The sequence below is a fragment of the Balaenoptera ricei genome, chromosome 16 (genome assembly GCF_028023285.1).
Source record: "Balaenoptera ricei isolate mBalRic1 chromosome 16, mBalRic1.hap2, whole genome shotgun sequence".
NCBI lineage: Eukaryota > Metazoa > Chordata > Mammalia > Artiodactyla > Balaenopteridae > Balaenoptera > Balaenoptera ricei.
The window spans coordinates 65,875,131-65,888,760 of NC_082654.1; the positions used below are offsets into that span (position 1 = coordinate 65,875,131).

At 39.1% G+C, this 13,630-nt stretch overlaps 1 protein-coding gene and 1 long non-coding RNA gene across 7 annotated transcripts in view; one reads left to right on the forward strand and one right to left on the reverse strand.

Annotated features, from left to right (window-relative positions):
• MYPN (myopalladin) overlaps positions 1–13,630 on the reverse strand; it is a 75,146-nt gene that overhangs the window by 23,965 nt on the left and 37,551 nt on the right. For all 3 annotated transcript variants that reach the window (XM_059900345.1, XM_059900343.1, XM_059900344.1), the window contains 5 exons: positions 11,852–11,875; positions 9,845–9,961; positions 8,999–9,371; positions 1,167–1,757; positions 652–790 (listed from right to left, as the gene is read on the reverse strand). In XM_059900345.1, the coding sequence (XP_059756328.1) occupies positions 652–790; positions 1,167–1,757; positions 8,999–9,371; positions 9,845–9,961; positions 11,852–11,875 (1,244 nt within the window). The remainder of the gene's footprint in view (positions 1–651; positions 791–1,166; positions 1,758–8,998; positions 9,372–9,844; positions 9,962–11,851; positions 11,876–13,630) is intronic.
• Positions 1–13,630, forward strand: part of LOC132350821 (uncharacterized) — a 78,074-nt gene that overhangs the window by 21,044 nt on the left and 43,400 nt on the right. The window lies entirely within an intron of this gene.

Consider the following 13,630-nt stretch of genomic DNA (forward strand, 5'->3'; position numbering starts at 1 on the left):
ATTTAAAAAATAACCACCTTACAAAAAGCAAAAATAAATGGCTCCAATAAAATACTTAGTCTTTCTTTTATGTGATGCTTACAGATGACTTTCCTTTTTCTCCTTCCGTGTAAACACTTACTAGAAAGCAGGGAGTTGTACAGGTTGAAACACAGGATATTGGCTAATGGCTGTTTCACGTGCTTCAACCTAATGTAAAGATTGAGAGGAACTGGTGAGCAAACCCCCAAGCACATTAGATTGAAGCAGCCAGATAAAGGATGGCTTGGAACCCCAGAGTTCCTTAAAGTCTAGGTCATCTCAAGGCTCAGATATTGAAATGTCTCAAAGATGTGACGGTGTTTGCCAATACTGAGCTGAGGATTGTTGGAATGGAAAACAGACTATCTAGTCTCTCTCCTTAACATACGCTATTCTAGGTAAACGCATGTAGACAAGTAAACTGAATTAACTACCGGGCTAAATCAAGAACTGTGAATCCATGTGGATGAGTTTCCTACATGAACCATGGACAGTCTGTGCTTTGCCTTCCAGAACTGCAGTGTCAGCTTCACCGAGGTCAGGTGACCTGAGCACCCAAGGACTGAATTAAGCAAACTTACATTCCTTACAAAGAAATTCCAGTAAACCGTCCGAACCCAACAATCTTACCTGCTGGTTTGATCTGACATCACTGAAATTCATTTTTTTCCCCAAGTCTAGAATCACCGCATTCTTAGTTTCACGAATGTAATCATCATTCACTGGTTGGGAAGACTTTATATGTTTCTTCATTCGTCCCTGGGATGGCCTGTAAAATAAATTCACACCTAAATCACTCATGAAAAGCACTGGCCAGGGTACAAAGGCCTAGAAATCAGAGTGGTTGGCATGGCAACCAGACGCCAGGAGCCATCAGGCACTTACGGAGTGCATCTTGCGAGCAAAAGTTGAGCACTGCCCAGAAAATCTGTGTGTCGAGGTGTTTTCAGTATTTAAATTATAAAAACATTATTTAAAGTAATCGTGTCCTCTTGTCCTAAGGTGCTCAATATCCATTTTGTGTCTAAGAGATTGGATTATGTAGGAATTCACTAAATGAGAGTCCTGTCCCAGACCAAGCTACTCTTATGTGGGTCCATTCTTAAATGACATCTTTTACATCAAGAAACCTCAATGACACTTACACGGATGGTGCGCTTCTAGGCAGCCCCATGGCATTGGTGGGTGGGATGGCAGGGAGAGAAGGCAGGACGGAGCTGAGGAAAGCCACTGGGTTCTGAATCCGGCCGGTGGGAGAGACAGGAGTTGGGGACAGGCAGTGGGGCTGAAACTGGTTTCCGCTGGAGATGGAAAATGTGAGTGGCAGTTGTGCTGGTTCTATCGGACCTGGAGGAGGTGGCTCGTTTTGGGCAGAAACCCCTCCTAGAGATTTGGTTTGCACCGAGGGCTGAGAAACTAAGAGGCTTTCTTTGCTCACTGTCCTCTGCATGGCTTGAGGAGTGCTGATCAGGGTGAACACTGGAGAGCTGGAAGGGGACACAGTTGCTGCAGTGGTGCTCGTGGAGGGGAAGAAGTGCTTTGGCCGGGCCAAGCTGAATGTCTGTGATGAAGGGGCCTTCACCTGCTTGCCGGACATTGTCACCGCTGGGACAGCAGTGGAGGTCAAAACACTCATGTTGAAAGGAAACTCCTTAGGAGATGAAGGAGATGGGTTTTGCAACTGCTGTTGTTCCAGTAAGACTTGCTTGTGAAGCTGTTGTAGCTGGCTGGAATCTCTGCACACAAAACAAGAGTGGGGAGAGAGAAGAGAAATCCGTCACCATTGCCTCAGCCTGTAGAGACAGGCTGTTGGCTGCTTGATGCTGATTAAGAACACACAGCCAGTGTCGCCAGAAACCAGCCGATCAAATTTGGGCATGTGGGATCTAGTTCCCTGGCCAGGGATCAGACCCGTGCCCCCTGCATTGGAAGGGCGAGTCTTAACCGCTGGACCGCCAAGGAAGTCCCTGTCTCTCCTTCTCTCTAAATCTGTTTGATTGCCAGGAAGAAGGGAAAGGCCACCATGATGCACAACTCCAAGAGGCGTCATTCACATTGTGTTCTTTGTGTTGTGACCCTGGAGTTGGGCAACACAGCAGCCCCATTTTAGAATGTTATAAATTAGAAAGAAGAAATAGAAAAATGGTCCTCTTGTTGGAAGTGCTCAAAGTTCTGTTTCGGGACAGAAGGCACTGAGCTACATACTGATGTGAGTTACTAAAGGGGGCTGAGTTCCCTGAGAATGTGCTATATTCTTCACTCTGCCTCATTTTAGAGCAAACTTTAACAAAGCAGCTGGATGTGTCTTGGTGTTTCTCATCCTCTTCTGAGAACAAAGCTTTATAGAGAAGGTGACCATATGTCTCGATTCATTCTAGACAGTCCTGCTTTATGCCTGTTTTCCTGCCATGATTATTAATAGTGCTCTTTCATTCTCAAAAATGTCATGGTTTGAACGATGGATTATATGGTCACCGTAGTTATGAATGTTACTTAGACTTTTCTCGTGCCTAAAGGAAAAAAAAAGATCAAGCTGGGAGCGCTTTCCCCATTTATAGCAACCTGACTCACAGAAGCATTATATGAGTTGCCTTAAGTCCCACAGTCTATTTACTTCCTCTTAACAAAACAGTTAATTAATTTTTTAAAAAAAGAAAATGGAAAACGAAAGTGTCTAAAAGTCATATATGTATAAAGTTGTCAGGGCTGTCAAACTTTGCTGTTTAGGAGAATCTACTCTTGAATAAACAACCATAGCAACAGCCACAAGTGAGACCACAGTGCTTCAAGCCCACCGTGGTTTTATGTTCTTTGAAAATATGTTTTGGAACATAGAAGGTGATCTGCTGAACATGAGATCTATTAAAAATGAAAGGTTTTATGTTTTCATACCATCGGGAAAGTCAACACCAACGGCAATAAAGTTGAGGCAGAAAGTTCTCCAAACTTTGATTTAAAAAAAATTTTGTTTTTAATTGAAGTATAGTTGGTTTACAGTGTTGTGCCATCTCTGCTGTACAGCAAAGTGACTCAGTTACACACATAGAGACATTCTTTTTTTAAAATATTCTTTTCCATTATGGTTTATCACAGGATATTGAATATAGTCGTGATTTAAAAAAAAATTCTTGGAGTTTAAGAACTTTTCTCTTGCCTTCATTAACACTTCTGATACACAATATACAGAAAAGTAACTTCACAAAGTAGAGACCTATCTCCACTTTCATGACTGCTGTCAAATGCTACATACTATGCGACTCTTTATTCAACTATGAAAATTCTTGTCCTCTGTTCAACTATGAAAACTAAGAATTTAGAAGTATAGCCACCTGGCACAGTAACTTTCTTCCTCCCTTTTAGAAGTAAGTATTTAAGCTGAGAGAATAAAGTAACATAATTAAAATTAATTAAATCTTTTCATTCCATCATAGATGAAAGATTCAGCAATCAAGAGAAGCAGAAATATCTTTGTTAGATTATCCTTAGAAAAATATATACAATAACGTTTCTGCTGGTGTTAACTTTCCCAATGGCATGAAAATATAAAACCTTTAAATTTTTAATGGATCTCATATCTGGCAGGTCCCATTCTGTGATTACTATAGTGTAAAGAAAATGCCATGTGGTTTTTAGGACATGTTTGTATTGTAGTCTGAGCAACTTTTAATCTGATGGTATTGCAGAAATATTGTGGTTATGGAAGTAGAAAAAGTAGTATATGAAAACTAAGTAATCTTAGAAAGATAAGGATGAAGAAAAGGGACCAGGAAGTCATTTGGTATTGATTGATTCTTATTTTCCTTTAGCTCCCATTGAATGAAAACTAAGAACCAGCTTTTAATTTTAAGTAAGACTTTAAACAGCATGTTAGCCCTTATCATTTAATGCAGTATATCGGATTGTAGAGGGTCACAAACTTTAAACATAATGATATATGAGATACAGCATCAAATAGTTTTGATTATCTAAGATTCTGGAAGAATTCATTTGAGAATAATGTCTCCTTTTGTTTGACAGGGTTTCCCCCCCCCCCCCAAATTTTATTAAACTGTCTTGTTTCAGAAGGGATTTAAAACAGCTGTTTCAATTTGCTTATTCATGACATAAGGGCAAGGTGTCAATTCCAGTATTCAACAAACTTTTATTGAATCTTATGTATGTTTACTTTGCTAGGTACTGTAGGAGATACAAATATGCCTGGGATAGTATGAGATATTCAGGGCTCAAAAATCTTACTATACATATATGTAATACAAATACCCAGTGGTTATTTACAGGTAACATATGGAACTTACTATTTAATAATGAAGGTACAAAGTGCAATGAAAGAATAAAGGAAGGAAAGGTTAATTACAAAGCATACAAAACCCTGAGCAACCTCTCTAATTCAAAATAACAGCCTATCATAAATTGCTATAAGCTCAGCTGCTCATTTCTTGTTGCTATGAGGACTTCTGAAATCAGCTTTGTACCCAGTTTTCTTTCTGTAGATTATCAACTCTCCTGGGTTCCCTGAAAATATCTTCTCTTTTGCCACAACTTAGCTTAAGCATGATGCTCAAGAATATGGCCTCTGCAGACATATAGACTTAGGTCCTAATCCTGGCTCTGCCACTGATTATATGTGTGGTTTGGGGTGGTTTCTAGATTTTTCTGACCCTGATTTCTTCATAAGTAAGATAGGAGTAAGTAATATCTCTTCATGTTGTTGTGAGAATTGATAGATAAATCACCTAAATCATATAAATGATCAATAAATGGTGGCTATTATATTTTTCAGTTTCTGAACTACAGATATCAATTTCAAGATTTGTAAGAATGAAAATTAGAGTTTCAGAATTATAAGGATGTTTCTTGATGTGGTTTCTGGAATACAAAAGAATTTCTTAGGGATTTTTTTTTAATTAACATCTTTATTGGAGTATAATTGCCGTACAATGGTGTGTTAGTTTCTGCTTTATAACAAAGTGAATCAGCTATACATATACATATATCCCCATATCTCTTCCCTCTTACGTCTCCCTCCCCCAACCCTCCCTATCCCACCCCTCTAGGTTGTCACAAAGCACTGAGCTGATCTCCCTGTGCTATGCGGCTGCTTCCCACTAGCTATCTATTTTACATTTGGTAGTGTATATATGTCCATGCTACTCTCTCACTTCGTCCCAGGTTACCCTTCCCCCTCCCCATGTCCTCAAGTCCATTTCTGAGGGATTTTAAATGGTTGAGATAAAATGTCAAGGCTTAATGATAAACACAACAGAACAACTTGGGCTACTGTATCAAATACTTTTGAAAGCAATTTTGGCAACAACAACTTGGGGCAGTGTGTGCTGGAGCCAGCTCTCGATGGCTCTGGAGGGCACGTTGTATACACCTCATCCCAGTTCCCAGTTTAATGACTTTTCTTTAGTAGCTTGAAATCAGCCATGGTGGGAGGAAACTGGCAAATGCTACAAATCAGGGCTTCCCCGCCTCTGCCGGTAGTTAAAACATTTGCTAGCACATTGCTGATTAGGATAACTAATTCTGGGTAAATATGTCTCTGCAATCAGCTTTTAGCTGTGGTTTTGGCAGTGGTAACTATGCTGCTTGTGCATTAGATCACCCAGAGAGCATAAAAGACAAACCTTACTGATTTAGGCACCACTGGCCAGAGAGTCAGTTGGCCTGGGAAAGGATCCAGGCATAGTTATTATTATCTTTTTAAATGTGGGTCAGTTCTTAAACTTTAGTGAACCTCAGAACCCTCTGGAGGGCTTGTTAAAACATAGATTTCCAGGCCGCACCTCCAGAGTTTCTGATTCAGTAGGTCTTGAGTGGAGCACGAGAATCTGTATTTCTGTCAAGCTCCCAGGTGATGCCAGTGCTTTGAATAGCAAGGCTCTAGGGGATTCTTGTCTGCATCCAGGACTGAGAACCACTGCTCTAAAGAAACACTTGCCCCAAAGCATAGGCTTACCCAGTACATTCTGATTTTAGTCTGACATTTTACTCACTTTAAATGTTAATTCTTCTATTTTTTTCCTGGCTGTGGAGGGGTGTGTGTATGGGGCTGGGTGGGGTGATAAAGGGTTGTAACTCAGGTTCTCCAACTTTACACCCGTACTTTCCAACCTGGCTGTACATTAAAATAATCTGTGGAGAGATTCTCATTCAACTGGGATGGAAGGCATAAATATTTTTCAGAAGCTCTACATTTCATTCTAGAGTGTAGCCAGGATGAAGAGTCACTTCTCTAAATAGCTTAATATTCAAGCTGAAAATGTCGAAGTCTGAATTATCTAGGCTTTGATGATACAGTGTTGAAAAATGACAGCTTCCCTCTCTGTTGCAGTTTTAAGATCTATAAGAATTCTATCTATTTTTTGTATGAATGGCAAATTGAAGGAACAAGCAGAAAATTGTATCCTCAAGATTATTGAGTCAATATATTTTAACATAAAACCTAAAAGATTAAAACCAGTAAGAAAACTTTGTAGGCATGTGGAGTCACAAAGGGTGTGTGTGTGTGTGTGTGTGTGTGTGTGTGTGTGTGTGTGTGAGAGAGAGAGAGGTGAGCATGCACATGCGTAGTCATACCTCTACTAATACAAACCTATATTCACACCATTAGGTGAAAATTTAAGGAAGGCAAAAAATATTAAAGAATTATATACTGCTGAGGACTGGATTTTTAGAGGGTGTCACTACATAATTTAGTAGAAAGAATTTTTATATTCATTGAAAGTTTCATGTGGTAGGTACTGCTGGCTGACTACTTAATTCTCCCCTTTGTAAAGGAACTTGATTTTACTCATGGAGGCAACATGTGCAGCTAAAGACCACACTTCCCAGCTTCCTTTGTACTTAATATACCATGTGACTAAGTTCTGGCCAATGAGATTTAAGCAGGTGATTTTGGGTAAGTCCTATGAAGGCTCCTTTAAAGGAGAGTAATTGGACTTCTACCAGTTTGCCTTTTCTGCTGCTTGAAATACAGACATGATGACTAGACCACCATCAGCCTTCTTGGACCATGAGGGCACTTGGAGAAGAAGCCAGTGCTAAAGACGGCAGAGCAGCAGACTGGGTTCTTAATGATTATGAAGCCATGATAACAGCCTCAGACTGCCCATCTAATTCCTTTATTTGAGAGAAAAATAAACCCTCATGTGTTTAACTCACCATTAGTTTGGGCTTTCTGCAACATGAAGCTAAACCTAATCCTAACTGACATACCTAATAGCCCCTAAACAGTCCCTGGGTAAGAGGAGGCCCTACAAAGGAGGTGGTTGATTGTTTGGGGTTACCTGTTCTCACAACTCCCTTCTCTGCGAACTGCCTTCACACACAGTTCTGATGTGATCCATTTGACTCTTCTTCCCGCCAAACATAAATGCTCTGCACCTGACGAGCCTGGGCTAATTGGTATTTGGAATTGAGCTGCTGAGCACGATTTAGTTAGCAGTGGAACTTGACACAAATCGTGACAAGACATGCCATGCCATCATGGGCCAGATATGAATCGATGAGTCTTCCAAGAGAGAAGAGTAGAGTGGATATGCAAAGAGGAAACAAGGAGGTGCTCAAGACGGAACGTGAGCAGTGGACAGAGGCTGGACTGACCGTGTATGTGATCCTAGCTCTTAACTCCCTGCTTGTCCTTCTCTGTGCAGGACCTGGCTGTGTTTTGTTGCCCATTCCTGCTTATATCCCTACAATAACCTCTTCCCTTCTTACTTTAAGTAGATTCCTTTTTCCTGTGACTGGCAGAACTTTGAGGGGACAGAGATATTTCTGGATGTGACCCGCATGTTTTGTAACATTTAATTTTATGCCCAGAATTTCCCCTTGTGTGGTAGTGAGAGAAATATAAAACTAAGCAACATGAACTGCTTCCAATGAATATCAGCACTGAGAAACACATGATGGGAGTGCTATTACTGTAGATTTTACTGTTGATATGTAAAGGTTTATGTAGTTATAAATGTAATTTTTATCACTTTGATCTGTGGATCAAACAGAACATAATAGTAGTATCATATTCTGTGCTTGCTTTACGATGGATGCACATTAAATTTTGCCACATGACTCTGATGGAAGCTCTCTGGAGGGTTTGGGTGACAACTGCATCAGGCTCCTGAGGTGACTCTGGTTGGTGGTCACCATGCCACCCTTAGAGGATGCTTCACTTCCTTTGTAATTTCAACCCATTACATTTATATGAAGCGTGTGGTTACTACAGCATATCTAGCCATATCAAGGAACTAACTAAAAAATATTAGGGGGCTTCCCTGGTGGCGCAGTGGTTGAGAATCTGCCTGCCAATGCAGGGTATACGGGTTCGAGCCCTGGTCTGGGAAGATCCCACATGCCGCGGAGAGACTAGGCCCGTGAGCCACAACTACTGAGCCTGCGCGTCTGGAGCCTGTGCTCCGCAACAAGAGAGGCCGTGATAGTGAGAGGCCTGCGCACTGCGATGAAGAGTGGCCCCCGCTTGCTGCAACTAGAGAAAGCCCTCTCACAGAAACGAAGACCCAACACAGCCATAAATAAATAAATAAATAAATAAAATTAAAAAAAAAAGAAGACCTTAAAAAAAAATACTAGGTATCTTTTCTATAATGACTACAAAAACTTAAGCTGAAGCAGAAATGGGGACTAGAAAGATGAAATTTCACACCATAAAGATTATTAGACGTGAGAAAGGGCTTCATAAGAAGAGTGTAGAAGTGCTTCACCTGGAGTCCTCTTATGTTAGACAGACATCTTTTATGAGCTAGTTTAGGAGTAACATTTCTTGGAGGTAGAATATGAATAGTAAGGATGAAAGTGATAGTACAGTTACACTGATGTTAAGGATTATGATTTGCAAAGCATTTAATGTGTGTTTTCTCATTTCATAATTTCCCTTTTTAGCGCCATCATTTTTAAGAAGGGCAGAGTCAGAGAAGGTCACAGGCACTCTTGGTTATCCATTCTAATTTCTACTTACAGTTTGGGTTTGGCCAGAACTGGAGGGGGCTCTTTGACGGGCGAGGAAGGCTCAGGGATTTTTGCCGACTGTCCATTGAATCTCTCCTGGAAGGAATCAGGCCTGGTCTGGTTGGTGGTCACCATGCCACCCTCAGAGGATGCTTCACTTCCTTTGTCATCTTCAGGCAGGTTGAAGTGGACACGGAGCCCGATCCTTGAGCTGGACCGGGGCTCGTTGTGGTTCACCAGAACGCCTTCCAGTTTGGGTTTAGGGAGTTGTTCCACAGAAGGTGGCTCTGGGTTGGGTGGGGACGGCTGTTGCTCAATAGCAGCCAGGTTGGTGGTAGAGTTGGCTGAGTGAAGAGACCCATTGTTTCTGGGGTCTTCATTTCCTGAAAGGATGATAACAGGACCTGAGATGTTAGCCTTACTCAACAAGACTGAGATAGGATTAGAACCCTGAGACGGGGCATGTATCCAACCCAGGCGAACGTGCTAATGGAAATCCTTGTCAAAAACAGAAAACACAATCTGGGACATTAAAGAATGGTAAGGATACAGGAAAAAAAACCTAAAAAAATCTAAGTACCATTTTGGAAAGAATTTTAGAAGTTTAGGTAAGATCAAGGAGATGTTTTCTTAGGGAGTATAATAAGTAACAGCAGGATAACTGGGGTGGTGGTGATAAATGCGATGAGAAATTGACAACTGGATTCTGTTCAAGAACACTTTCCTCAATAATTCAAAAAATTTTAGGAGAGCCAAGCTAGCTTCATATGAAAAACAGTAAGAGGGTAATATACATTGTCCATACTCATAATCAAAATCATAGTCTAAACTGTTCTGGCATTGAAAGAGCCCTTACCTCTTATATCTAGCTGTGCAATGCTTGACACTGTGCCGTATTTATTGCTTGCAGTACAGGTGAAGCACCCAGAGTCTTCCGCAAATACCTCAGCAATGACCAAAGTACAGATCTCCTCTAAAGCCAATAAAGCAGAATGGTTACTGACTTATTTACGGAAGTGGAATTATGGAATTTTCTGATATTAGATGGTGATTCTATAAAAGTCAATAGAAGAAGCTGATGATATTAATTGTTTGAAAATAATTAGTCCAATTATTTGATTGAACTGACTGATTATCAGACTAAATGAACTAAAGGAAGTAAAATGAATAACTCCATGCAGACAATGAACAAGAGGATTTAATGATAATATAATGTATATTATGGATTTGCAGATTATCTGTTTTTATGTCATCAGTCCAGATGTCAAAAATGGGACCAAGAAACAATAAGCTTAAAAATCACAAAAACAAATTAGGATTTAAAGCAAAAGTAGGTCTGTGTGAAATACCACTCTATTCTTGCTAAGGTGGTAGCATGTGACACACAATTCTGGTCAATAAGATATTAGGGAAAATCTCCTGGGGAGTTTCTGGGAAAGTTTTTCTTGCCTTTTAAAAGGGGTAAAAGAGAGCGTTTTTCCCTATTTTTGCCTTTGGACGTTGTCATCTGCATGTAATACCCAGAACTGTGGCAGCCGTCTTGGGTATATGAGTAGAACCAGTCTAAGAGGATACTCTGAAGATGACAGAATGGGGAAAAAAAAAATAAAAAGCTTGGCCCATGATGATCTCTGAGATGCTAAATTAACCAATCTCAAGACTACCATTTCTTAGGACATCTTGCTATCTAACAAGATACATTTTTCATGTTGCTTAAGGCACTTTTGGTTAGGTCTTGTTTACTTGCTGCCCAAAGAATCCTAAATGATGGAGAGGCAAAGTTTGGTTTTGGTACCTCTCTGTCCTTTTTCTGAGTCTTATGCTTCCTTCTCTCTGTTCCCTTCCCAAACATTGGCACTCTCATCTTTCAGCAACCTGCATTTGGAAAATGATCTGATAAATTCATTCATACTATACTATACCTGCCTGATGAGATAGTATTCTGTCTCCAAAGGGTATTTGCTTTATCCAAGGTGGAAAGAAAAACTCTCTGAACATGAAATTTTAGATCATGGAGCTGGGGCTTGTTTTGAGCAGGGACCCCTTTTGGGTGACTCTGAAATTATTTTGTGTATGAGACTGCCTAGTGAAAAAGCTTGCTTTGGTTGAAAGTATCAAAAGCCTGAAATATTTTCAAAGGGAAAAATGCTTCTCCACTACAAGCAATGCTAGAGCAAGAGCACTCTGGTCTTTACTGTATCCCCAAGGGCCTAGTGTAGGGTTATGCAACATGGATATTCAGTGTCTACACTGGGAATGCCTTTCCATTCAGTTTTCAGAAGCAAGAATTATAATAATGAAATTCCAAACCATCATTCTTACCCATGGGCACAAATACAATCTTATTTTTCAGGGTGATCATAGAGAGGACATTCAGATGTTTATGCTGTGTTTTGTGAGCAACTTGTCTTTTTCTAGAGGTAAGAGCTTTATCCATGTGTCATCTTAATATCCTCCCAACCAAATCTAATAACATCATAAACATTTTATTGATTCTGTGAATTTTAAAATCTGATGCATAACTTTTGAGATACATAGGCTGTGGAATTGGAATTGATAGCGTCATGGAAATTGCTCTGCCCAGTTTAAGGAGGTCATGAGTAGGGGCCAATGAAAGAGGGAAAATATTCCTAAGAAACATTCCTCAACAACGCAGAACTAACTGCATTCACACTAGCTATTGAATATATATTCCAAACTTGCACATGCTTGCCTTTCCTTCTCCTACAGTCATAGCTAGAGTTGGCTTCGATCTTCTTTGTAAAACTTTTTTTCTTGACACCAGTGTAATTTCAATATGTTTATTATATATTTCAAGTCACAGATCACATACAAATGAAATGAAAGTTAAAATGATCTTTACCTGGCTCTGCCATGGATCGAGGTTCTAAAAGAAAAAAAAATTAAAAGATTCTGAGCATTTATTTTACTGAGAGGTGATATTTTTATCAGAAGCTTCCTATAGAAGTATCTTTTGCATACTCATGAGTAATTTGACAAGGCTAATCTGTAAATTTTAAGTAAAATGACCTAAGCACCAATGACCTTGACAGGGATAGGATCATTATCACAGAAGGGCAGCAAGAGAGCTGCTGACTAAATGATGTGGCCGTATCTTGGGACATACTTGGGTTCCACTTGGGACACATAAACCTTAGGTGAGGAAAATTTACTGAATTAGTTGGGATTCAGGATGACTTGCTTTTATTGTACCCATTCAGCCTGACCTGAAAAAGTTTGTGAAGACTGAGAGATCATTCTTGGCTTTGGGCTCTCACATCCTGATATAATGTAGCGTATACCTCCTGCCCTAAGGTTTCTAATATTAAGAGCCTCAGGATAGATGACAGGTTCCTCAGGAACAGTTCTTTGTCTTAAAATTCTTTGGCATTCCTGAAGGTGCCCGCTTGGTACTGAAAACAGGTGCTCAACTAAGGTTTGTAGAATTGCAGGCACTCAGGGAATAGTTGTTGAATTTAGTTACATTCTTCTACACTGATAGAACTAGTGGAGGTTTTTTGCCTCAGCTTAAATGGTATTCAGAATATATCATTGTTGCTGCTATTCAGAATATATCATTGTTGTTAAACCTGATAGTAGTTTGATTCATATATCTATTTTGTGATAGGCAGAAACAAATTAACCAAGAAGCAAATAATTTTCAACATATTTTACGACTGAAATGGGTCAAGGTGAAAGCACTGCATGACAAGAAAAGAATTAACCACTTGGATATATAAATAATTCTTACAATAAAAAGAGTAAAACCTCAATAAACAATGAACAAAGGATATAATAGGTAATTTTAAAGTAAATTCAAAGACCCAATATATAGGAAAAAAAAGTTCCTTTCCACATCTCATTAGTGAAGTGCAGATTAAAACAAGTATTCCCATTTGGGACCTATAAAATTAGTGAAGATTTAAAAAAATGTTTAATACCCATTGATAGTGAAGGTATAAGACAAAAGAAATTCCCATATGTTGCTGGTTGTAGTAGAATGTAACTGAAATAGCATGTGTCCCAGTTCAACTGGGATGATCTGGTTTATTCCTGGGATCTCTGTGTAATGATTACTAGCACCCTCTGTTACTCCCCAAGGTGTCCCAGGTTAGATGATCAATTATATAATCATCCTAAATTTAGTTCAACCTTTTTGGATGGCATTTTGATGATTTATATTAAAAGCCTAAAAAAATGTGAATTTACAGTAGCAATTCTAGTACTCAGATTTATTCATAGATATTCACAAAGATATTCACAAAGATCTTCTCTGTTAACATGCTTTGAAATATAGTTTCTAATAGTAAAAATTTGTGGACAATCTACATTTTCAGCAATAGGAGATTAAGTAAATATGAAATTGATTGCATCAACTTATTTTTACAAGTAAAAAAGTTCTATATTTATTAATATGGAAAGATATTCATGAAATGTTGAGTGAAAAAATCAATTTACAAAACTATTTTTATTTAAAGAAAATATATGCATGGAAAAATTTTTGGAGAATATACACCAAAATATTAATAGGGTTTAGTTTGGTGGAGTATAAGTGGTTTTTATTTTATTCTTTTTATTACATTTTAATTAGTTGTTAAAAGTTATAAAAATAAATGTATACAATATATCTATAAAAATTATC